The sequence below is a fragment of the Suricata suricatta genome, chromosome 17 (genome assembly GCF_006229205.1).
Source record: "Suricata suricatta isolate VVHF042 chromosome 17, meerkat_22Aug2017_6uvM2_HiC, whole genome shotgun sequence".
In the NCBI taxonomy this organism is placed as follows: Eukaryota; Metazoa; Chordata; class Mammalia; order Carnivora; family Herpestidae; genus Suricata; species Suricata suricatta.
Window position 1 is genome coordinate 504987 of NC_043716.1, and position 23173 is coordinate 528159.

The following is a 23173-nucleotide window of genomic DNA, read 5'->3' on the forward strand; positions in this document are numbered from 1 at the left end:
GGCCTGGAGGCGCTGGGAGGCGGTGCAGAGGAGAGGCTTTCTCTCCTGGTGGCAGGAATCGAGGTGTGGAGGAAGCAAGAGTGCAGGTCCTGTGGATTTGCGCCCGGAAGGTTCTCCAGGACGAGGGACCAGCATCTGCGGAGCCCCGAGGTGGGAGCAGGTGTGGGCTGTTGGCAGCGGAGCAGCTGGAATAGAGCGGGTGAGGCAGAGCCAGCTCTTGGAGGGGACAGACGAGCGGGGACGCCAGGTCACATGTCACCTTGACGGTTTCCAGGTGTTGACGTCCCGGTGAGCGAGGTGGCAGGTCAATGAGGGGTTTTCAGCAGAGAGGCGAGGTGGCCCAAGTTATCTCGGGGCTGTACCGAGCCGTCGTGGGAGAGGTGGGGGGAAGCAGGAAGCCTGCGGGCTGGGCGGGGTCGTCCCCGTGGAGGTGAGGACAGGGAGGCATTCTGGCTACGCTGAGAAGGTAGAGCCCGCGGGACCGCGTTCCCCGGGACGGGAGCAGTCAGAAGAGCAGTGTGCGCCAGGGGGACAGACTAGGTGTGCCCCCTTGTTAGGAGCTTGAGGAGCCCCCCGGTAGGGGCAGGAGATGCCAGTCCTTTCTGGAGGAGGGCTGGGAGGCCTGGAGATGGACGGTGTCACGGGGATGACACTGAGTCCCCCGAATGACCCAGTCGGGAAGGAACTCAGCTCTGGGCTTCTCGAACGTTCGGAGCTTCAGAAGAACTGGCAGCAGGGCCCAAGGAGGAGCCACTAGGCGGGAGGCAGACCAGAGAGTGGGGTGTCCCGGAGGGGGAGGGGACGGGCTTAGGGCAGGAGACCTCGGTCGTGTCAGGTGCTGCCAGAGCGTGTCCAGCCCTGACCTGGGGGCGGTCACTAGAACCGGCGAGGGCGGGTCACTGGCAGCAGAAACCATGTTGGCCTGGGTCTTGGTGGGAGGACAGGCTGTGGGCGGCGAGTACAGACAACTGGCTCCAGTCCCGTGTTCCTGGGAGGCAGGAGGGAGCGGTCAGCGTGGGGGGCTGCAGCAAAGCCGCTGTGATGGGGGACAAATGGGGGAGCACGGGAGGCACTGAGCACCCTGCGGAGAGTCCGCCGGGAGGAGAGGGCCGTTGGGTGCGGGGACCCATGTCTCGGCCGGGAGTCTGAACAACGTTCTCTGTTGAAGAGAAGCGCACACAGGCGGCACCTGGGGGCTCAGTTGGCGCCGGTCACGATCTCGCTGGTCGTGAGTTCAAGCCCCGAGCCGACAGCTCGGAGCCTGGAGCTGCTGCAGATTCTGTGTCTCTCTCTTGCTGCCCCTCCCCTGCTCATGCTCTCTGTGTCTCAAAAACAAATGAACATTAGAAAGAAAAGAAAGCCCCCGCACAACACCATGCTCTCCGTCAATTCCGCGGGAGAGACCTCTATCCGGCGTCCCTAACGATGAAATGCAGTGTGCCCTAACCCGCAAAGGTCAGCCACGGGAATTACCCCAACACTCGCCAGTTCTCCGTGTCCCCCACTGACAGAGTAGAGAAGGACTCAGGAAAAGAATTCCATGCCAGTCAGTGCCAAGGGAGCTGAGTTAATTAGGGCAAAGGGGAAATTGTGAGCTGACCCGGAGCCCAGGGGTCTGGTTCCCGCCAGCAGGCCGCACTACCGTTTCATGACACAAAACTTTGAACCCAGCACTGACCTAGAAGAGGGATCAAAGTCCACATCCTAATCTGCACGTCACTGATGTACACAGCGATAAAGACAGAACTCACTCAAAAACACCCAGTTCGGCCCCTCCACGTGTGCTGCTCTCCGCGCCCCCCAGGGGACTGGGGGCGCTCAACCATCCATAAACGAGACACCTGCTCTTATTTCGTCTGAAAAGTTTCCTCTCTTAGGCCTGGAGCCTCACCACTGCTGTCCTGGTGTGAAGTGTGTGCACGGGCCCCTTACAAGACGTCACACACATTTATTTTGCAACATTTAAAATACGTGAGCAAGCATGGGGATGATCCGACACACATCCCCGTACCTGCCAGTGAAATAATAGAACATTTCAGACACAGGGAGGCCCCGCTCCGAACACCAGGTTAAAACCAGACTCAGTCTGATGGTTGCGTACCTCCACCTCCTGCGTCCGCCACCCAGAACAGGACACTGCATGTTTTCGTGTCATAAACGCCATTGCGCAGTAAGAACGTGTGTGTCCATCCCTGCAGCGGGACTAGAGGATGTGCAGTCACCGCAGAGACACCCCCGGTCACCTGCGTAGAGCCACGCCCCGTGCAGCCCTGGGTCCCAGGGACCACCAGTTGGTTCTGCTCCCTCTTAACCTTTCCATTTGCAGAATGCCAAATAAATGGAGTAACTCCGTATGCAGCCCTGTGAGACCGGCTTCTTTTTCACTCAGCATAATCCATCCCCTGGAGATCCATCCAGACGTGTTCTTTCTTAAGGCGGAGCGGTAGCCCGCCACGACCGGCCGGCCGGCCGTCTTCCCGCTCACCCGTGGACGGACGTGTGGATGCCGCTGGCCCGGGGCTGTTAGCACTGACCTTGCTACGAACATTCCGGAACATTCCGTCGGCCGGCGTGGAGCGTGCCGCCGCTGCTCTAGGCTGCTGCGTGGCTGACTGGTGAGCCTGCTGGACCGTGGGCGCGTCTGCGCCCCCCGCGGGCGTGCGAGAACCCAGGAGCCCTGTCCTGTCAGGACCTCGCCAGAACCTGTTTTTTATTCTTATTTCAAAACAACCGTGATCTAAAGACAACGTTTTTTATCTTTGCCCCAGACAGGTGGATTTGAAATTATATAGAGCCAACACATGACATCCATCCTGCGCTTTCACATTATTTTAATGTTTATTTATTTTGAGGGAGAGAGAGACAGAGACAGAGCACGAGCAGGGGAGGGGCAGAGAGAGGGGGAGACACAGAATCTGCAGCAGCTCCAGGCTCCGAGCTGTCAGCACAGAGCCCGGCGCGGGGCTCGAACCCACGGACCGTGAGATCATGACCTGAGCCGAAGCTGGAAGCTGGACGCTTAACCCAACTGAGCCCCCCCAGGTGCCCCACTCCCTCAGTTTTAAGATTAAAATTCTATTAAGTTATTCAGACGGGGATAAAAGCGGCATTACACAATTACGGATGATGTATCATTGTGACTAAACATTCGAAAGTAATTTCAATTTTGTGTATATCAGTAAAAACAATATTTTTAGTTAGGGAACTATTTATTTTTATGTTCAAGAGATAGATCCTAAAGTTCAAATTCATATTCTGAGGAACATTATTCTTACAAAGCCCCAAGGAAGACCGCACAGGACAGACCCTCAGGGTAGGTCACTTACAGCAGCCACATCCACACATGGCTTTTGACACCCAAATGATTAATCCATTTTTTGGTAAGTTATCAGTACGAGACATGAATGGAAAGGCTCTTTTTCATTACGTCATTTATTACCACGCACTGTTAACAGGCTAAAATTACAAGCTTTATATGGGCGCCTGGGGGCTCAGCGGGTTAAGTGCCAGACTGCAGCTCAGGCCGTGATCTCGGGCTCTGTGCTGACAGCTAGCTCGGAGCCTGGACCCTGCTTTGGATCCTGTGTCTCCCCCTCTCTCTTACCCTCCCCCACTCACACACTCTGTCTCTCTCTCTCTCTCTCTCTCTCTCTCAAAATTAAATCAACATTAAAAAAAGTTATAAGCTTTTTGTAAGTGGGAGTTTGATTAAAAAAAAAAAAACCAGAGTATTCTTCTGGTAAGTATATTTGCATTCGAAAACCAAACCTTTATGTGCAGCTTTTGGGAATAACTAAATAAAACTCATGAATAAAAAATGGGAAATAATTTCAGTAATTTATTAGATATCATCACGCTGTGCTGATGTGGTCAGCGTATTTAGTGACAGAAAAGTGCCTCTACTGCTGCAAACTCGTCAGTCTAGCGGCCGCCAGCGGCCCTGACCGTCCGTCAGTCTCTCTCCTGCATCGAGTGTCCGCAGGAGTGTGGTCTGTTTCTAGGGTCTCGAATCTGGTGACCTATGTTTCCTGTCCCCACACCAGTCGTCAGTGATGACACCAATTACTGTAACATTGTAAGTCTCGAACTCTGATAGGCAATTCCCTCGGTTTCTCTAGAGGCATCAGGTCTACTCCCTGCAGATGTCTGGGTTCTAGGCGCTTGTGCAACAGAAGTTCCTCGGGACCGGACTGAAGCTGACCCAGGCGCGCTGAATAACCTGAGAGGCTGCGTGTCTCTGGATAGTGTTGGGTCTTCCCGTCCGTGAACTGACCGAGTCCCCGCGTCCACTCGGCTTGTTTTCTTGTCGGAGCGCTTACGTCTCTAGGACTAAACTTCTAAATTTTTTTCCTCAACAATTTTGATACTTTTTCATTTGCTGGTGGGTTTTGACCAGCCTCCTGCTGCCTGGCCGATCTTTACTCAGCTTTGAAGTCCCAGCTCAAATGTCCCCCCTCATTGCTCCTGCCACTCAGACCACTGTGCACATACTTGTAGGAGCCAATCTTCCCCGACCATGTCTCGTACGCCGAGAGCATGTTTGCTTGGGCGCTGACCCCTATGACCTTCAAGACAACTTTGTGGAATCACTTGGTGTTAACTATCCTCATTTATGAAAAATTAAGCTTCAATCCGATAAGGCCAGGACACAGATCCAGGCAGCAGGGCTCCGGGGCACACCTCTAACCGTGTTGTGCACCCTTGAAGGCCATTGTTTACCTGCTGAAATGACTTACCTGTCTGCGTTCACATGTTACCGAGGAAAGGCTCTGAGAGTGGGCGCTGCACCGCGTATGTAGAAGGTACTGGCTGGCAGACAGTGATGAATAAAGCAGACATTAAAGTCCACGCCAGTAAATATATAGGTACAGACTGTGATGAGTGTGCGGTGCAGGGTAGAGGGTTGAGGGCGGGGAACACGAGGGGGCGGTTTCTGAGAAGGACAAAGCTGAGGCGGCTGGCAGGAGGCTCCCAGAGGCAGGAGGGGCTTGGGGGACCTCCTTAGGTGGAGGTCCCTGGAAAAGCCACGGACCTGACTTAGGATGTGCTGTTGTAGGTCCTGCGGTGCATCCAGCTGGGAAAGGCTGGAAATACTGAGGTCTGGGCTCCAGCCCCAGGGCGGGTTGAAGACCTGGAAGTGCCCACTAAGGGTAGGCTGGGGTTCGAACCCAAGCTGGTTGAGACTCCCCAGCGGAGAGCCGCAGGATGAGACAGAGCGGCCACAGAGGAGAAGGGAGGGAAGGAGAGTGTGATGGAGGTGATATGGCAGCGCTCTTGGTCTCCAGCGCCCCAACCAGGAGCCGAGCACCGAACAGGCGCTCAGGACTTGTTTCCACGGGCCATGAATGTTTGAATGGCCCTTCCTCCGTAAGCCCCCTTCCCCTGCCAGGGTTCCCCTCTGTAACGTGGCCACAGGCGGCTGGTGTCCGCTGGAGGGCGAAAGGCGCTTGGCCTACGAAGGACCTTCCCCGGCGCCTGGGGCGATCGCTGCAGAGCGCACGGGGGCGCTGTCGGGAGAGGGCGCGCGGGGGAAGGGGTCCGGGGCTCAGCGCGGCGCAGACGCGGCGGGGAAGCCGGGGTGGGGGGTGACCGTTGGGCGCAAGGCGAGGAAGGCGCGGGGAGAGCCCCCTGGAGTGCGGGAGGTAGGGGCGGGGGTCACGGGGAAAGCAGGGGGCGGCGGGGGAGTTAGTTCTGAGGGAGCCAGGGGCCTGCGGGGACTTTCCGTCTGGGAGCCCCACGGAGCCCAGGAAGCGGCAGGTGCCGTGGGGATCGGGGGCGCACGCCAAAGCCGGCACGATGAATGACCCGTCGCCTCCTGGTCGGCGGCCCCGCACGCGCCCCGTCCCGGGCGGCTCAGGAGAGGCTTGGCGAGTCAGGCGGTGCCACGGCCCGGGTCGCTCCCGGAGCGCCCGTCCGAGGCGCTGGAGTCCGCAGGCCCCTCGCGCCGCCGCCACCCGGTGTTGGGTGAGGCGCGCCGCACCGACTCCGCGGGGAGGCCCCGCCCCCGGGGCCGGGGGGAGGCCCGCCGTGGGGGGCGGAGTTGGCACTGCCCCCCCCCCCATCCTCCCGCCGCGGCCCCTTCTTAAGCCCGCGGAGCCTCTGGCTGCCCCTCACTCGCCTGTCCCGTAGGTCTCCCGCCTGCGCTATGGCCTCGGCGCTCAGCTGTGTCTCCAGGTTCAAGTCCTTCGTGATCTTGTTCATCACCCCGCTCCTGCTGCTGCCGCTCGTCATTCTGATGCCCGCCAAGGTCAGTTGCGTCTCCCCGCAGCCCCGCGGACCCCGGGCGCCACACAGAGCTGGAGCGCGCAGCTCCCCGGGCGCGCCCTCGGGAGCTCCAGGTGCCAGATGCGAGGTACCCGCACACAATTTCTAGGGGAGACGGAGACCCCAGGGCGCACCAACCTTGGGGTTCTCAGTTCCTGGGGCCCAAGACCCGGCCAGCGCAGAAACCTTCAAGTTAGCGCCCATCCTGGCCACACAGACCGTCCATGGGCTCAGCCCTGGCTCAGAATCTCCCCCTCCACTTCTCCCTTGAATGTGACCCGCGCCCACAGGGAGCCTGGGCGCCTGTCTTCCCCTCCCTATCCCTCCCGTTTCTCCCCTTAGCAAAGCAGGACTTCGCAGCTGTGGGTGGCTTCGCAGGTCAGGCAGAGACACTCATGAAAAGATTACCACCCAAGTGGATCCCAAGGTGCTGTCTTTGCCACAACCTGGCCCTTTTTGGAGCCTGTTTCCCTCTCCGTGATCCACATTTCTTCCCTGCCCCGAGGCCGGGAAGCTAGCCGCTGAAAGGCTGGTTGGAGCTGGCCCACTGCGGCCGGGCAGGAGGCGGGCGCGTTCCCAGGCTCACGCCTTGGGTGGCACGACCCAGGGCTTCGGGGGAAGCCCCATCCCTTATCCGGCTGCCCAGCGCGCAGGGAGGGAGGCCCAGGATGAATGGCCTTGGCCGCAGGGCGGAGGCGGGGCAGGGAGCCCTGGCCGAGCTGGGCTGTGGGAGCCCATTTGGCAGCTGCCCGAAGCCCTTTGAAGCCTTTTGTGGCCGCTGGCTGCTCCTTCCTCCTTCCCTCTGTGAGCGCCTTCACTCGGAGCCCAGACAGGAAGCCTCCCGTTCCCCACCCCCACCCCACAGGTTCGGGGAACAGAGGAGCTCTTTAGGGGTGCTCTGGGGGCAGTGGAGGAAGGGGGGCCGGTCTGGGGGTTCAGGACTTCCCCCTGAGACAGAACTGCACTTCCACCACCCCCTCCTCTGTGCGCCTTTACCCAAGAGCCCGCATATGCTGGGCCTTGGTTTTCTCATCTGTACAATGGGCCAGGAGGTGTGGCTCTGGCACTTTCTGACTTTGGACACCAAAAGCGATGAGGCCGGTTCCTAGGATGGGGGAGATCATCTGGGTGGGACCCTTGGGTGGGCTGCGCGTAGCCCTGGGCCAGCCAGGGACAGCAGATCCAGCCGTGGGGGGGGGGGCGCTCCTCAGTGCCGGCAGCCGCGAGCAGACAGCAGGGAGCCAGCAGGGAGTGAGCTCCCTGGCATAGCGACACGGAGAGCATGCCTGAGACCCCACTCCCGCCCCGACACACACTCCCCTCCACACACCTGCATGCACGCACACAGCCGGGTCCGAGGGGACCCTCCACTCGCGTCGGCAGCGGGCCCTGGAGCGAGGATCAGGCGGTGGGAGGGGAGACAGGCCTGAGAGTCGTTCCACAGGCGGCCTTGGCATGCTTTCCCTCCCCCGAGCCTGACCCCCAGCCTGGTTCCTCCATTGGTGCCTCTTGTTACGGTCCCCTGCGGAGAGCCCGCTGCCCCACCCCCACAGCGCCCGGGGCAAGGGACTCGGACTCACCTGACAGAGGAGGGCGGGGCTGCCAGGCAGCCGGCTGCGTGGGGCTGCCCCTCCCCTGTGCTCTTATCGCACCCTGATCTCTTCCGGCCTCACCTCTGCTCTGCTTTTCCTGCTTTTCCTCTGGGTCCTTTCTGTAAAAGATGGCTCTTTAACAAGGTAAACAGTATGTTCTTCCTGTTGTTAGTTTTGTTAAAAGTATTTGAAAATCTTTTTTTTTTTTTACATATTTTTTTGTTTGTCATGTTTATTTTTGAGAGAGAGAGAGAGCACGAGCAGGAGAGCAGTAGAGAGAGGGAGAGAGAGAATCCCAAGCAGGCTTTGCACTGTTAGTACAGAGCCTGATGCAGGGCTTGAACCCACAAACTGTGAGATTGTGACCTGAGCCGAATCCAAGGGTCAGACGGTCGACAAACTAAGCCACCCAGGTGCCCCCAAATTATTTAAAAATCCTTATTTTCAAGGTCTGTTATAATGTAAAAATGAAAACACCCTTAAGTGCCCTGACACACACCCACACACGCTCTCTGACCCGCATTTCCCCGTTAAGCACCGTGTCGTGGACACCCCTGCTTGCTAATAATTAGATTAATAAGGAGCCATGGTTTTATTCAGGTGTGCGGTCAGCAGAGGTGCTGAGCCCCCCGGGTGCCGGGTGCGCTGGGTGCTGGGTGCTGCCCTGTAAATCCCGCCGTCCACTCTGTCTCCGCGTTAAGTGCCCTTCCAGAGCCTTCCCAGCCGGTTATGTGTGGGGCCTCTGGGAACCGTGCCGTGAGAAATGTTACACGTGTCCCGTTTCTGAGTTCAGTCAATACGACCCCCAAGCCCTCTCTGCACCCTGGATGGTAAGCGCCTTGGGAGGGCTGGCGATGTGGCAGCACCGGGTGGAGCCTTGCGGCAGCCGGGTGACACTGAAGAGGACTTGCGAGCAGGGTTGCTGCTTTTAAATTCTCTATAACGCACCCCGTTCCTGCCCACCCCGGAGGGATCGTTCCTTGCCTCTGCACCATGGAACCAAGGTCCAGACACATCAGGACCCCGAAGGCCAGACAGTGGACAGGGAGCAGGTCTGTCCCTGCCAAAGCCTGGGCTTCTGACCGAGCTGCAGTCTTCCTTGAGCCCTCTGGCTCCAACCAGCATTCACACCTGCAAGGCCTGGGCCCTGGGCCGTCTGAAGTCTGGGGACGTTTTGTACAGTCGCCGCTGTAGAGGGTTCTTTGTGCTGGCGTCTGGCGGGGCAGAGGCCACAGAGGCCGCATGTCCAGCGCAAGGCTGGCTCCGTCCCCCGCAGGACCGCCAGGCAGAAGGGAGGTGCCCGGGGTGCTCCTGGGAGGCCCCAGGAAGTTCATGTTTTACGGCTGGTAACACCACGCAGACAAAATTTCCAGGTCTTCCTGTGACACAGCAGGCAGGCTCCTGGATGCCGAGAGAGTGGCGGGGCACAGGTGCGTCAGGGCACGGCTTGGGCTCCGCTGGCTTGTCCCCGCCTCGCCCCTGCTGGGTGCTGAGGACAGAGTGACCACCGGCACAGGCTCTGCCCCCAAGCTGATTGCTATCAGGTGTGTGTGTTGGGAGGGGCCAGCAGCAACAGCCCAGGGTGCAAACTGCAGGGGGCTCAGGGCAGGTGGGGGAGGGGCCGGGGAGGACTGACAGAGGGCTGCTCCTCACAGGGGCTCCCCTGAGTCCTGCTGACGCATTTGGGTTTTGTCCTGAAGGCAATAGGAGGCTTTTAAGATTTGCAGATTGAGCAGGGGCCATGGTGTGTGGTGCTGGACGTGGGAAGGTCCCTTTGGGAAGGTGCAGGTTCAAGGTGGCGCGTGGTGGCCCGTGAGGGGGGTGCTGGGGAGCAGGGGCGGGGGCCGCAGGTGCGGCTGATCTGGGGGAGGGCCCGGGAGGAAGGAGAGAGCCGTCTGCGTGGGCGCCAAAAATACCAGCCTAGGGAGGCGCCCCGGAGGTGGTGGGGCCCGCAGTCCCACCGCTGGCGAGGGGCCGGCGCCAGCTCACACCGGAGACAGGCCTGCCTCAGCACAAGGCCGAGGCCCCAGGGCTCCGCGGCTCATGGCCACAAGATCTCATTCCACTTGAAGAGCTGGAGGCCTCCTAACAAGGACGCTGAGTGATAGAATTGCCGGTTAGCAGGCTTCTGGACGGGCTGGTTTGCAACTATGTTTCTGGGAGCACGTGCTCCGAGCAGCCTGTTGAGACGGAAATGAGGAGCCAAAGCAGGACTTGGAACGAGGGCATGGACTGGATAACGTGGGGCGGCCCTGGCCTCCTGCGATGGCCGGGAAGCAAAACTTTGTCCATGACAGGAGGCCACGAAGCCGTGCATTTGCTGCTGTAAGACCCGTGTATCAGTAGAAACGGCGCAGATCTTCCCGGACTCAGGAACAGGCTGTGTCCCCATGGACCCATGGCCCGGGGACGGCGTCGGAGCTCCGCCAGCCGACCCCGCAGAGGGCACCAGCCTGTCTGACAGCCTCGTGCAGCTCCTGGAGTGCCGTCTCGAGGGGGACAACCAGGAGCCCGTGGGACACAAGACAGCTGTCCATGGCCTCTGTCCCGGAGAGCTCGCTGCCACCCGGGAGCCGAGGCCCCACCACCAGCATCGCGGAGGAGACCGCGGTGCACACAGAGCCCACGGAGTTCTGCATATGGCGCCCACTGCGTGTAGCCACTTTGGCACCTTGTGGGGTTGACAACTGTTGGCTTGAGCCCTGGGAAGTTGGGGATCTCCGTATTCTCATTTCCCCCCTCCTGATTCCCCTCCCCTCCCCCTCTCCTTCCCTCCCCCACTCCCCTCCCCCTCCCTCTCTTCCCCCTCCACCCCTCCCCTCCCCCTTTCCCCCTCCGGTCTTCTTTTACACCCTCCTCTCTTACTTCGTCCTGTGCAGGTGCAGGGGCTTGCCCAGAACCACAGCTGGGAGGCAGGGGTGCGAGTCCCTTGATGCGGGGCCCAGGGTCCCCCTCAGGTCCTGGGCCAGGGAGGCCATGTGGGCAGGGTGGCCTGAGGGCATGCCCTCTGACTCCAGCGCCCTGTTCTGGCCGTGCCTGAGGCCACCCCGCACCCCAGTGGGGGAAGGAGGCGCCGGCGTGCCGAGGCCTCAGGGCTGTCCTTTCAGTTTGTCAGGTGTGCCTACGTCATCCTCCTCATGGCCGTGTACTGGTGCACGGAGGTCATCCCCCTGGCCGTCACCTCCCTCATGCCTGCCTTGCTGTTCCCACTCTTGAAGATTCTGGACTCCAAGCAGGTGAGCACCCGCCGGGGACCCTGACCTCCTGACCTTCCATCCCCACTATGGGCGGCAGGTCTGCTGGCCTGTCTCAGGGGCAGGGCGGCCCCGGGCTCCAGCAGTGTGGCCGCGGCAGCGCTGACAGGCCCCGTGCTGTCCTCAGGTGTGTGTCCAGTACATGAAGGACACCAACATGCTGTTCCTGGGTGGCCTCATCATGGCCGTGGCCGTGGAGCGCTGGAATCTGCACAAGAGGATAGCCCTGCGCACGCTCCTCTGGGTGGGGGCCAGGCCAGCACAGTGAGCACCTCCTCTCTCGGCACAGGGCTCCACACGGCCCCAGGGACAGGGCGGGATGTGGTACAGGCCAGGTGGCCCGCAGGCCAGGGCTTGGCAGGCAGGTGGACCCCTGGGTGGGGTGTGTGAGCAGCCGTAGGTAAGGGTCCTCTGGATGCAAAGGAGACTGGGCTGCGCTGTACGTTCAGAAGACCAGGGGGAGGGGTCACCGGTCCCACAGGGACAAGGCAGGTGGAGACTTGATCAAGCCCTGCCTGACACCCGTAGGGGGTTTGTGAGGAAGGCAGGAAATCGGCTCAACAACCCAGCCCAAGAGGAAACAGGCAGTCCCTCCAAGGCTGGCATATGTGCCCCCTCCCGCCCTGCAAAGAGGCCTTGTGCCATCTCCCCGTCGTCACTCAGTGCCCGATGCAAGGCCTCCCCTGCCGGCCACAGGCCACGTCCTGCCGCGGGGCTGACGTGGGTGGGACCCCCCTCACATAGTGAGAGGATCTGCAGACCCCGGGCGGGCAGAACGCTTTACTACCCTGACTACAGCAGCTGCCACCTTGTCCTCGGGCTACCAACTCTGCTGACGGCCACACAGGGACGGGACCGGCCAGAGCCTCTAACTGGGGACCCAGGCTGCACCTTTCTCCCGGGCTCCCTCGTGAAGGCGGGTCCCTAGCCCGGCCTCCAGAGGCAGCCGGTGGTGAATCCCCCACAGATCCCTCCTGGGGAGTCTGTGTGCCAGGGCGGTGCGGGGCGCTCACAGACCCCGGCCCCCAATCCGTTACGCGCCGCGGCCTGAGCGTCAGCAGGGTTGGCGTACGGGGGGCCAAATGCAGAGCCCCTGCGTAGTCTGGGGGCTTGAATTCTAGAATTCTCGGGGTCCTTGGAGTGGGCAGCTTCTCCACGAGCGATGGGCCTCCTGGAGTGTGCCACAGACTGCCTTCTAAATCCCAAAGGCCACAGTCTTCTCCGCTCCTCCTGCCCCTGGCTCCTCCCTCCAGCTGTCCACAGCGCTGCTGTCCTGGGGGAGACCTTTGTGTGGAGCCCCGGGGGGGCCTTGAAGCGCCAGGTCCTTTGTTCATGCAGACTGGGGCCTCCTCCCAGCCTCTGCTCCTGTGGGTCCTCGAGGCCCACCTGCGTGGACACCTGTTGAACCTGAACTTGGTGCAGCGTGGCCCTCTATCCTTCCTCAGGTCGGTCAGCGATCTGGGGTGAGGCCTGGACCGCAGGAGCACGGAGACCCCGAGCAGCTGGGTCCTTTTCAGGGTCCTCCGCAGAGAAGAATCAGACCCTTCCCTGCTCACGGTTGAAGTGGGGAGCGGATGGGGGGATGTTCCTCCCCATCCAGCCGGAGACCAGCGTCCGAGGGCGGGCGGGGGGAGGGGTGCGCTCAGGCCTGGCGGCAGTGAGCTGAACACCACAGAGAAGGCTGCCATCCGACGGGTTCTCAAGGCCTCAAGGGGCCAGTCTGGGAAGATGGGGTGTTACCAGTGAAGGGAGCATATTTCCAGACAGTCTGTGGTCCTGGTCTACTGCTGAGTGGAGGGGACCTAATGCATGGGTGGGGTGTGGGGGGGCTGGCTGGGTGGGAGCCCCGCACAACCATGACCAATCTGAGGCCTCTCGATGACCCCATAGCCGGCACAGGGGCGCCAGAATGTCCGTGGGGAGTCGGAAGGGGGGAGGCGCCACAGCCCTGACCCCTGCGCCGCCCAGTCTGGCACTGGCTTCTGCGCCTCAGCCCTGCGCCCACTTGCTCCCGAGGCACTGGGGGAACTGTGGCTTCCCTCCCACCCCCACCCTGCTGCAGGCTGATGCTGGGCTTCATGGGCATCACGGCCTTTCTCTCCATGTGGATCAGCAACACGGCGACCACGGCCATGATGGTGCCCATCGTGGAGGCCATGCTGCAGCAGATGGAGGCCGCCAGCACCGCTGAGGCCGGCCTGGGGTCCCTGGAGCTGGCAGAGAAGGGCAAGGCCGGCCAGCTGCCAGGTGAGCCCCCAGCCCGGGTGCCCTCACCCCTGTCTGCACCTGCTCCTGCTCAGGGGCCTCTGCCCCCACGTGTCAGGTGGAGGTCCCTCCTTGGTGTCCCTGCCAGGCCTCAGGCTCGGGGAGGTCAGGGAGTGTCTGTCTTCGTTTATTCTCTGTCGTGTTCACTGCGTGTCCCTGGGGCTCCACTCGGGGGACTGATGGCCTCGTCGCCGGGTCCTGGGCCTGATTCCCGGGGACGGCAGAGCCCAACAGGTCAGGTGGAGAGGCCCCTGGCATGGCTTCTCTGACCCGGGGATACCTTAGCTGGGCGCCGAGGGAGCAAGGGAGAGGGACAGGCCTCTGGGGGGAGAGGGTCTCTGAGGTGGATTCGGGCTCCTGTCCCCGTGCCCCAGCGGAGAGAGCAGCCTGAGCAGGGACAGGGCAGCAAGAGAGAAGGATGCATAAAGCCACTGGATTCATGTAGAGCTGAGGGCCCAGAAGGAGGTGGAGGCAGACCACAGAGGGCCAGGACCAGGGCAGGGCCTCAGCCACGGGGTGCCCCCCCACAGGGAGCCAAGTGACCTGTGAAGGGCCCCCGGAGGGGCTGCGGGCCGACTGCAGGTGGAGGAGTGTGCAGAAGGCCATGACCCTGTGCGTGTGCTATGCGGCCAGCATCGGAGGCACCGCCACGCTGACAGGGACCGGGCCCAACGTGGTGCTCCTGGGCCAGATGCACGAGTGAGTCACGGGCCTGCCTTCTGGGGATGCGAGGAGGGCCCCGGGGCTGACCCCCAGCTCTCCTCCCTGCTTGGCTGGGGCCCAGGGCCGGGGCCAGGCAGCCCTACACCTGCCTGAGACCCCACTGTCTTCTGCTCCGGGGTGAGCCCTGCCCTTCTTCCCCGGCCTCTTGCTCAGATAGGAATGTGCAGAGCACCAAGCTGAAGTTGAAGGAAATGACAGCGTGGCGAGGCGCTGGTCCCCCCTCACAACTTGTAGAAATTAGACACAGACACCCCCTGACAGCTGGCCGGATGACCTCGGCCGTGAACGGTGGTGCCCTACCAGAACTGTTAGGCATAGGGATGCTTGTGCAGATGGGGCCGGAATCTCAGAGTGAGGGGCCGTCCCACCCATGGGGCCCTGATGCTGATGGAGAGTTCCAGGAAGGTCTCGTAAATGCATTAACTGGGGCGAGCTCGAGGGAACGCATGCAGAGAGCCCGGGACCAGGCAGGCAGGACGGCTGGGAGGCGGCAAGGAGCCCAGCACACAGACTGTTGAGGGATGAGAACCTTCTATGACAGCTCACTGCTCTCCTTAGGGGTCCTCTGGGGAGGGCAACTGCCCAGCTGAGTGGAAAAGGCTGTGCTTAAGGGACCCGGTGCTTGGGGGTGGGGGATGGGGAGCAGAGGGCAGCCGGCCGTGGAAGTGACCCTCCGCCAGCCCCAGGAAGCTTGGGAGAGTGGCTTTCCCAGGGGCCCCTCCCTCACGTCATCTGTGGAGCCCTGAAGCTGTTGGCCAGCCCTGACTTTTTCGAGGTCCCCAGGGCGGGGGGGGGGTGCGAGGGGAGGCTGGACCCACAGGCAGGTCAGTCAGCCTCCCCCCAGGCTTGTTCCATGTGTGGCGAGAGCCTGGGGTGGCCGGAGCTCAGGGGGGCGTGGGGCCCTGTCTCTGCATCCACCCTGGGGGCCGCCGTGCACAGCTCAGCGTCTGCTCCTTCAGGTTGTTTCCCGACAGCAAAGACCTGGTGAACTTCGCCTCCTGGTTTGGGTTTGCCTTTCCCAACATGCTGGTGATGCTCTTGCTGGCCTGGCTCTGGCTCTGGTGCGTCTACATGAGGTTCAGGTGAGCGGTCCGGTGCATCCGCATGAGCTTCCGGGGGGCGGGTCCGGTGCATCTACACGCGGTTCAGGTGAGCGCGTCCGGTGCCTCCACACGAGGTTCAGGTTAGTGGGTCCGGTGCGTCTCCACGAGGTTCAGGCGGGCGGGTCCAGTGCATCCACACGCGGTTCCGGTGGGCGGATCTGGTGTGTCTCCCCGGGGTTCCGGTGGGCGGGTCTGGTGTGTCTCCCCGAAGTTCTGATGGGCGGGTCTGGTGTGTCTCCCCGAAGTTCTGATGGGCGGGTCTGGTGTGTCTCCCCGAGGTTCTGGTGGGCGGGTCCAGTGTGTCCACACAAGGTTCTGGTGGGCGGGTCCGGTGTGTCTCCACGGGGTTGTGGGTGGTCCAGTACGTCCACACGTGGTTCTGGTGGGCGGGTCCCGTGCGTCCACAGGAGGTTCTGGTGGGCAGGTCTGGTGCCCACGAGGTTCATGTGAGAGGGTCCTGGGCATCTACCCAAGGTTCCGGTGGGACGAGGTTCTGGTGGGCGGGCCCAGTGCGGCCACACGTGGTTCCGGTGGGCGGGTCTGGTGCGTGCACAGGAGGTTCAGGGGAGCTGGAGTTCCCCGCCTCCATGCAGGCATCTGTGAGTTCTTCCTGCATGGCCCCCGCCATTGCTTCAGTCCCCCACCACCCCCGTCGGGCCCGGAGAGGGGTGGGGGCGGAGCTGCTGGTCAGGCCTCTGCACAAGCCCTCTGCTCCTCGCTTCCCACCTCTGTTGTCTCAACTTTCGCTATCCCCACTCAATTTGGGAAGAGTTGCTCAGTGTTCCGAGGTCATGTGCTGGCGGGGCCACGCCCATAGCCATAACCTGAGCTCCTTGAGGGTCTGGGGGAGGTGGGGATAAGGGGTTCTCTCTATCCTTTGCTTCCAATACTTGTCGGTGCCTCTCAGACCCCTTGGGACCAGCCTCAAGACCTCTTCTGATCCAAGTTACCACCAAAGGTATCATCCTCTGATGCTGTCACACTGGGGGTTAGGGCTTCAACGTGCAAGCATGGGGGACACCAGCCGAGTCCACAAGAACCCCTCTTGGGGAGGCTGAGGGTTACTGCCCTTGATGGCCGTGAGTGAGGCCCAGCACACCCCAGCGTCGGGCACCAGTGTGAGCTGGGGGGCTTCCCTAAGGCCCCGGGGCCCACTGACCTCCTGGCAGAGCCAACAAGGGGCGCTGGGCTGGCCCCAAGGCCATAGGGGCACTGCCAGCCTCGGGGGTCTCACCTCAGGAACCCTAGCTGCGGTGCTGCCGCTCTTCTGATGAGGGAGTCCGCCTGTGTCTGCGTTCCGGGCAGCCGCGTCCACGTTGCTGGCCACGGCTCCGACTCAGTGGACCTTGCTACCCAACGTGGAGCCTGGTGGGTGGGCAGCTCCCAGGAGCCCGGCTGGGATAGCTTGTCACACTCAGCTCAAATCATGGGAGCGGCAGGGGGTGTCCTCCTGCCAGGCCGTGCCTGGAATGTTCCAGGGCTCCTGGATGCCCTCACCGAACCTGGGGTAGCACCTGCCTCTTTGGTGTCCTCACCCGGGTCCCTCATCTGGACAGGCATGGGGAGCGACCCCAGCCTCAGGAAACTCGTCCAGGAAGCTGCCTTCCTGATTCACAAGTTCACGTGCAGCCACAGGGGCCACAGGCCCCCAGCACTGACAGGACATGGCAGCTGGGTCAGACCCAGCTCTCCTAACCAGGCTATACCCCTGGGTCAGGGATGGGGGCTCCTCTGGACACCTGTCATGGCGAGGCCCTTGGAGGCCTGGGGGCATGTCACCCCCCACCCCGGCCCTGTAGGGTGGACTCGGGTCATGAGCACTGTGGTGTCCATTCTGCAGGACACCGCACCCCAGCCCGGGGCTCCTTTGAGCCAACCTGATCCACCAGCCGCGTCTGGTGTCAGGCCAACAGCCACCAGATCGGATTCGTCCTAAGCCAGGAGTGCAAGGCTTTGTGTCAGGGAAGGGGTCCGGGAGGTATAGTGGCACCTGCTGGGGGCCAGCACCTGACACCCACCTGCTCGAGGGAGTTCTTGTCTGCGGCCACCATGGAGTCAGTGTCGGGACATATGCACCAGACACAGGCCTGGCAGCTGAGCCCCTTGTCCTGGGGGCCAGCGTCATGAGAACGGTTCGCAGAGTGGCCCTTGGCACTGGTTCTGCGCACCCCTGCCCTCCTGTGAAGTGTGCCCCAGGGGTCAGGAGGGGCTCACTCAGGGAGGCCTCTTTGGAGACCGTCCCATTGGCCTCGCCTAGCACCTAGAATGCCCAGAGAATCCCTGGGCCTGCATCCTGGGCCCTGCGGCCCTGCCGGCCCCTTCCGCGGCTGAGGCACCCTCACACCTCCTAGGGATCCCTCCTCCTCCTGACCCCTCACGCCAGCACCGCCGGGGGAGGTCCTGGGGGAGGGCCAGCGGGTGATGGACACAGCCCTGGGGCAGGGGCTTGCGCAGGGCCGCCGTGGGCGACGGGGAGCACCGCTTCACTGTCCGACCGCCCTCACCACCTCCCGTCTCTGCACCCTCTAGCCTTAAGGCATCCTGGAGCTGCGGGCTGGAGAGCAGGGAGCACGAGAAGGCGGCGTACGAGGTGCTGCGGCAGGAGTACAGGAAGCTGGGGCCCTTCTCCTTCGCCGAGGCCAACGTCCTGGTCTGCTTCCTCCTGATGGTCGGCCTGTGGTTCTCCCGGGACCCCGGCTTCATGCCCGGCTGGGGGTCGCTGGCCTGGGAGGAGGGCGAGACCAAGTGAGTCACACCCCTCTGTTCTGCACACGGTTCCCGCCGGCCTGCAGGGTGCGCAGGTTACGGCAGACAGATTTGCTGAGCCTGGAGCTCTAGCTTCCCAAGTCCTGTTCTGCCATCTTTCCTTCCTCTGAAGGCAGATGGCGTCCAGGGTCCAGGGCCTCTTTGGCCCGGAGGGTGTGAGCTGCCTCCTTCCAAGTTGGGCTGCTCTGTGGCTGGAAGGAAGCAAGGTTGAGAAATACCCGTGCCCTAGACAAGGCAGGCGATGCGGGGCTGGGGCCACCTGCTGCGCTTGAGGCCTCTTGAGTCATCGCCAAAGTCCTCGTGGGCTCCCTGGTGAACCCAGAGTTCTAGAGAGTTCGATGAATAGAGGTCACAACAGTCATCCACTGAGCCACACAGACCAAGAGGGAAGCCAGTGGCCGAGGGTCACCCCGCTGGGGGCGGAGCTGGGCCGGGATGCGGCCATCCTGGTGTCCAGCCGGGGTTCCATCTGCACGGCCCTTAGGGCTCTAGTCCTCAGGCTCAGCCGAGCCTTAGACACACAGCGGGCTCGTTCAGCGGCGGTGGCCCCGACACTGAGCAGGCACGTCTGTGTGCTCTCCCCGCTAGGTACGTGTCTGATGCCACTGTGGCCATCTTCGTGGCCACCTTGCTGTTCATAGTGCCTTCGCAGAGGCCCCAGTTCACCTTACGCAGCCAGACGGAGGAGGGTAAGGCTCCCCGGAGCGTTGGGCAGCCTCCCTGGGGACTGTTTGGCGCAGTCTCCGCCCTTTAGACGCTTGAAATCGCATCAGTGACTCTGCAGGGACAGAGCTGCGCTTGCAGTTTTCCGCAGGCCCTCCGTGTGGTTTTGCTTCTCTCTTGCGGTCTTTGCTAGGATGCGTGTGCATCGCATGGGCTGCTCTGACTCCGCGTCTCAGTTGTTGGGGTTCGTGTGTGTTTGCAGTGTGAGCACTTCCTGTTGACGACACGGGCCTGGGGTGCATTTTCTCAGTTACAGCGTCATCGCGCCTCGAGGGGCGGCGCTGTCTGTCCCGGAATGTTCTGGCTGTTTTGAATTTCTCGTTATTATCAATTAGCGTCTTCAGGTGCATAGATGTTTCTTCTTTAGGATAAATTTCCGGGAGTGGTATTGTTAGAAGAGTACATGTCCTAAATGGATTTTCAAAACTGTGTGCTCCCCGGGGAGGGTGACAGTCTTACCGCATCTTCACCAGCAGTGGGTGTGGTGTTCGTCGTGAGCTTCAGCTGACTTGTATTTATGGGAGGGTGTCCGTGGCCACACAGGCCTCGACTGTCCTGGATTCGATCTCTTTGCTGCCGGATGCTGCCATGGCTTGTGTATGTGTGTGTTTTATTGTTTCTTCTCAGAAAGGAAAACTCCCTTTTACCCCCCTGCGCTGCTGACCTGGAAGGTGACGCAGGAGAAGGTGCCCTGGGGCATCGTGCTGCTGCTGGGGGGCGGCTTCGCGCTGGCCAAAGGCTGTGAGGTAAGTCCCCGCCGCCCGCCGCCAGGGCCCCTCTTGCACGAGGGGGCATCAGAGAACTGAGGCGTCCCCCCGCCCGCACCCCACGCTGTGCTCTGTGGCTCTGTGTCTGTCTGCGCCACATAACTGCATGTGTCTGGAGGACAGGGACCCCGACTTTCCCAGGAGAGGCCTGCACCACCAGCAGTGCCGGGAAGAGAGAAGGCGCTCTGTGAGCAGTTGCAGCAATGAGTGAATAAGGGACCGAGGGCCCGAGTTAACCAAGGGAGGCAGGGGATGGCGGTGAGGGCTCCCTTGGGGGTTGGCAGCACCGATCTCTGCTTCGATTTGTTCGGGGGGGGACTTTCGAGTCCCTGAGACTGTTTCCACCACTACACCTGGTCCCTCTATTTGATGAATTCTTTGTTGATACAGTTGACATTTAAACATTTTCCCCTAGACAGGACTGTAGCAACCTGCAAGGAGAGGACTGGCGTTTCGTAGAAAACATAGATGGAACCCCCTACTTCTGTCCTTCCCCAGCAGGTTGAGGGAGAGATGAGCCAGCTTGGTGCTGCTATCCTCCACCCATCCGTCCTTCCGTCCGTCCGTCCATCCGTCCGCCCGTCCATCTATCCTTTCTTCCATCCATCCTTCCTTCCATCCTTCTTTCTTTTTTAAAAAATTTCCTATATATATATATTTTATGTCTTTATTTTATTTTGAGAGAGAGAGGCAGAGTGCGAGCAGGGGAGGGGCAGAGAGAGGGACACACAGAATCTGAAGCAGGCTCCAGGCTCTGAGCTGTCGGCACAGAGCCCGACGTGGTACTTGAACCCACAGACTGTGAGATCATGACCTGAGCCAAAGTCAGACACTTAACTGACTGAGCTACCCAGGCGCCCCCATCCATCCATCTTTCCATCCATCCTTCTATTCATCCATCCTTCTGTCTGTCCATCTGTCTCATCTACCCCTCATCCACTCATCCATCCATCCATTCATGCATCCATCTAACTGTCTGTACATCCATCTATCCACCCATCCATCCATCTGTCCATCCATCCATCCATCTGTCCATGCATCCATTCTTCCATCCATTCATACATACATACATACATATACACACACACACATGTCCATCCATCCATCCCGGGACAGAATGTCGTAGACATATCTGGTCTGTGTTGTTTCTGCTGCAGGAGCCCAGTGCATCACAAGCACATGACTATCTCTTGGATGAACAATCTTTTGGTCCCCTCATCCATCTGGTCACCCCATCCATCCATTCATTCATTCACTCATGAAACATTCCCTTTATGTCCCTGTGAGACCCGCCCAGGCATTACAGAGGAGATTCATATATATGTCCCTGCTTTTGAGGCCTTTGCAGCCTGGAGGGGGCACGTGTGGGAAAGCGTGTCAGGAAGAAGGGACACTTGAGTGGAGGACGAAGGTGCAGTTTCTAGTGCGGGAGCAGCGGAAGGGGAGGCTGGGGCAGCCTCTTCCCTGAGGGTCACGATAAAGTGGACTTACTCTGAAGACAGCGGGCAGCCACTGAAGGGTGGAGGCCGCAGTGACTTGGTGGGGCCTGCACTTGGGAAGACATCCCGAGGTGGCCGAGTGGAGACTGGGAAGGGAGGCATCGAGGGAGATCCAGCAGGTGCTCCTACGTCCTCGAACTGGGTCTCGGAACACGAGGCTCCGTGAGCCGGTCTCTCCCTGAGACTCCCTCCTGCTCTGAACCCCAGGTTCTGGCTCAGCGCCCTCTCCTGAGCATGGGGACTACCGGGGGCTGAGAGGAGGTGGCAATGAGGCGCTCTGGGTGACTTGGTGGCTGTGTGGGCAGAAGGAGTAAGGGGACAGGGACCCCAGGGTGGTGCCCAGCTTCCCAGGGTGGACAGCAGGCCAGTGGGAGCCCCCGGGAGCAGACTCTGGATCAGAGAGAGCGAGTTCAGGCAGAGGCACGAGGGGTGTGACTCTGGACCACAAGTCACTTAGTAGACAGACCAGTGGGCTGGAAACCGATTTAGGAGCCAGCAGGGCGAGGATAGGGACCGAGATCGTGTCCTGATGTAAACTGCCTGTGGCTCCGGTGCGGGGAGAGGGTCAGAGGTGCAGGAGGGCTGCACGCAGCCCTGGCTGACTGCCCTCCCCTGCTCCCCAGGCCTCGGGGCTGTCGGAATGGATGGGGAGGCAGATGGAGCCCCTGCGCTCTGTGCCCCCCGCGGCCACCACCGTGATCCTGTCCCTGCTTGTCGCCGCCTTCACCGAATGCACCAGCAACGTGGCCACCACGACCCTCTTCCTGCCCATCTTCGCCTCCATGGTGAGTGACCTGCCAGGAAGGGGACCCATAGCCACCACAGCCCAGGAGGCTGTCAGTCAACCTGGGACCATGTCCTGGGTCCCTGGAGGGACAGAGGCCAAGCACGCTTCACAGGCCTGGGCCTCTGCGCCCCTGGTGACCCTGGGCCTGCCGTCAGGGCGCCTCTGCCCTTGGATCCTCTGTGCGCGCGAGGTGCACAGCATGAACCGGGCACTCGAGTGCATCGTCCGTGCGACTGCTCGTTTCCGAGCTGAAGAGACGGGCTTTGCGGGCCGGGCTCCTGGGGGCGAGTATGTAGCCCGGGGTGTGCAAAAGCATGGCCACCAGGAAGAGACCTGGGGGGCTGGGGCTTGGGGGGGCGTTCAGGGCATGTGGCAGTGGGCGGGGCCAGGCTAGGGTCCTGTGCTTTGGGCAGGCGCGCAGGCCTGGGAAGGGGGCAGGGCACAGGGAGGAGCGCCTTCCAACCCCATGGCACCGCGGTCCCGACCTCGGGGTGGGGCGGCAGGAGGCAGGGCTGGCGGCCAGAGGACCTGGGTCCAAGCTGCAGTGAGGGCCAGTAAGAGGGGGGCTGTGGAAGTCCTCACGGGCGCCGGCCCGAGCCTGGGAGAGGCCTGCTTGTCGCCCTGGAGTGAGGAGTCTGAGCCGAGAGCACTCAGTAGATTCCCCCTCAGCTGCCCAGGCGTCCAGTGGTCGTCTCCTTCCGCTCCGGTGGAGACAGAAGTGTTGGAAGTCCGCTCCCCTAAGCAGCCTGTAGCGCGAGCGCTGGTGAGCCCCCCGCCCCCAGAAGGGCCCGGCTTTCCCACCTCGAGCCCCGAGCCACACAAATGGAGGCCTTCACCTGAGGGTGTGGCCGGCTCTTCTAGAACAGGAAGCCCACGGTACCTCCGAGGCCCCTCGCGCTCCTGCCTCAGCACCCAGCTCAGGAGAGGGGGCAGGCGGGGACCCCCTAGCGGCATGTGGGGTGCATACGCCATGCTCGTCCAGATGAGGATGGGGGGCAGGGAACAGAAGGGGCGCTGCCTGGGCCCTTCAGCCCTTCCCAGAGGGTACGTGCCAGGGTGTGGCCTTTCGGAGACCGTTGGGTCGCAGGAACCTGGAGTCTGCCCCCGCCTTCGCTCGGCACTTCCACGTCTGGGAAGGCGTCTTAGGAAGATCGCCCCAGGGGCTCATGAGCATTTATTCCAGAAAAGCCCACCACAGAGTCACTTGTTATAAAAATACTTTCATAACCGCAGGGGATTGGGGAGATGATCGTGGCTTTGAAGGGTAGTCAGAGTTGAAAACGTGGTACTTAAAGCACGGCTAATAAATGTCCGGTAACGCCAGACCCAGCCTCCCAGCCTCCTCCCAAGAGGCAATTTCTGTTATTAATTTCTTCTTTTTTAATTTTTAAATGTTAATTTATTTTTGAGAGACAGAGTGTGAAGAGGGG

At 61.3% G+C, this 23173-nt stretch overlaps 1 protein-coding gene across 5 annotated transcripts in view; it reads left to right on the forward strand.

The window, feature by feature from the left end:
- The window catches only part of SLC13A5 (solute carrier family 13 member 5), a 33066-nt gene that overhangs the window by 4601 nt on the left and 5292 nt on the right, over positions 1-23173 (forward strand). For 2 of the 5 annotated variants that reach the window (XM_029928152.1, XM_029928154.1), the window contains exons 3-12: positions 6130-6247; positions 10964-11092; positions 11238-11374; positions 13173-13357; positions 13906-14074; positions 15058-15180; positions 17731-17946; positions 18556-18656; positions 19318-19436; positions 21580-21741. In XM_029928152.1, coding sequence (XP_029784012.1) covers positions 6130-6247; positions 10964-11092; positions 11238-11374; positions 13173-13357; positions 13906-14074; positions 15058-15180; positions 17731-17946; positions 18556-18656; positions 19318-19436; positions 21580-21741 — 1459 coding nt within the window. The other 3 variants (XM_029928153.1, XM_029928155.1, XM_029928156.1) reach the window with 2 other exon arrangements.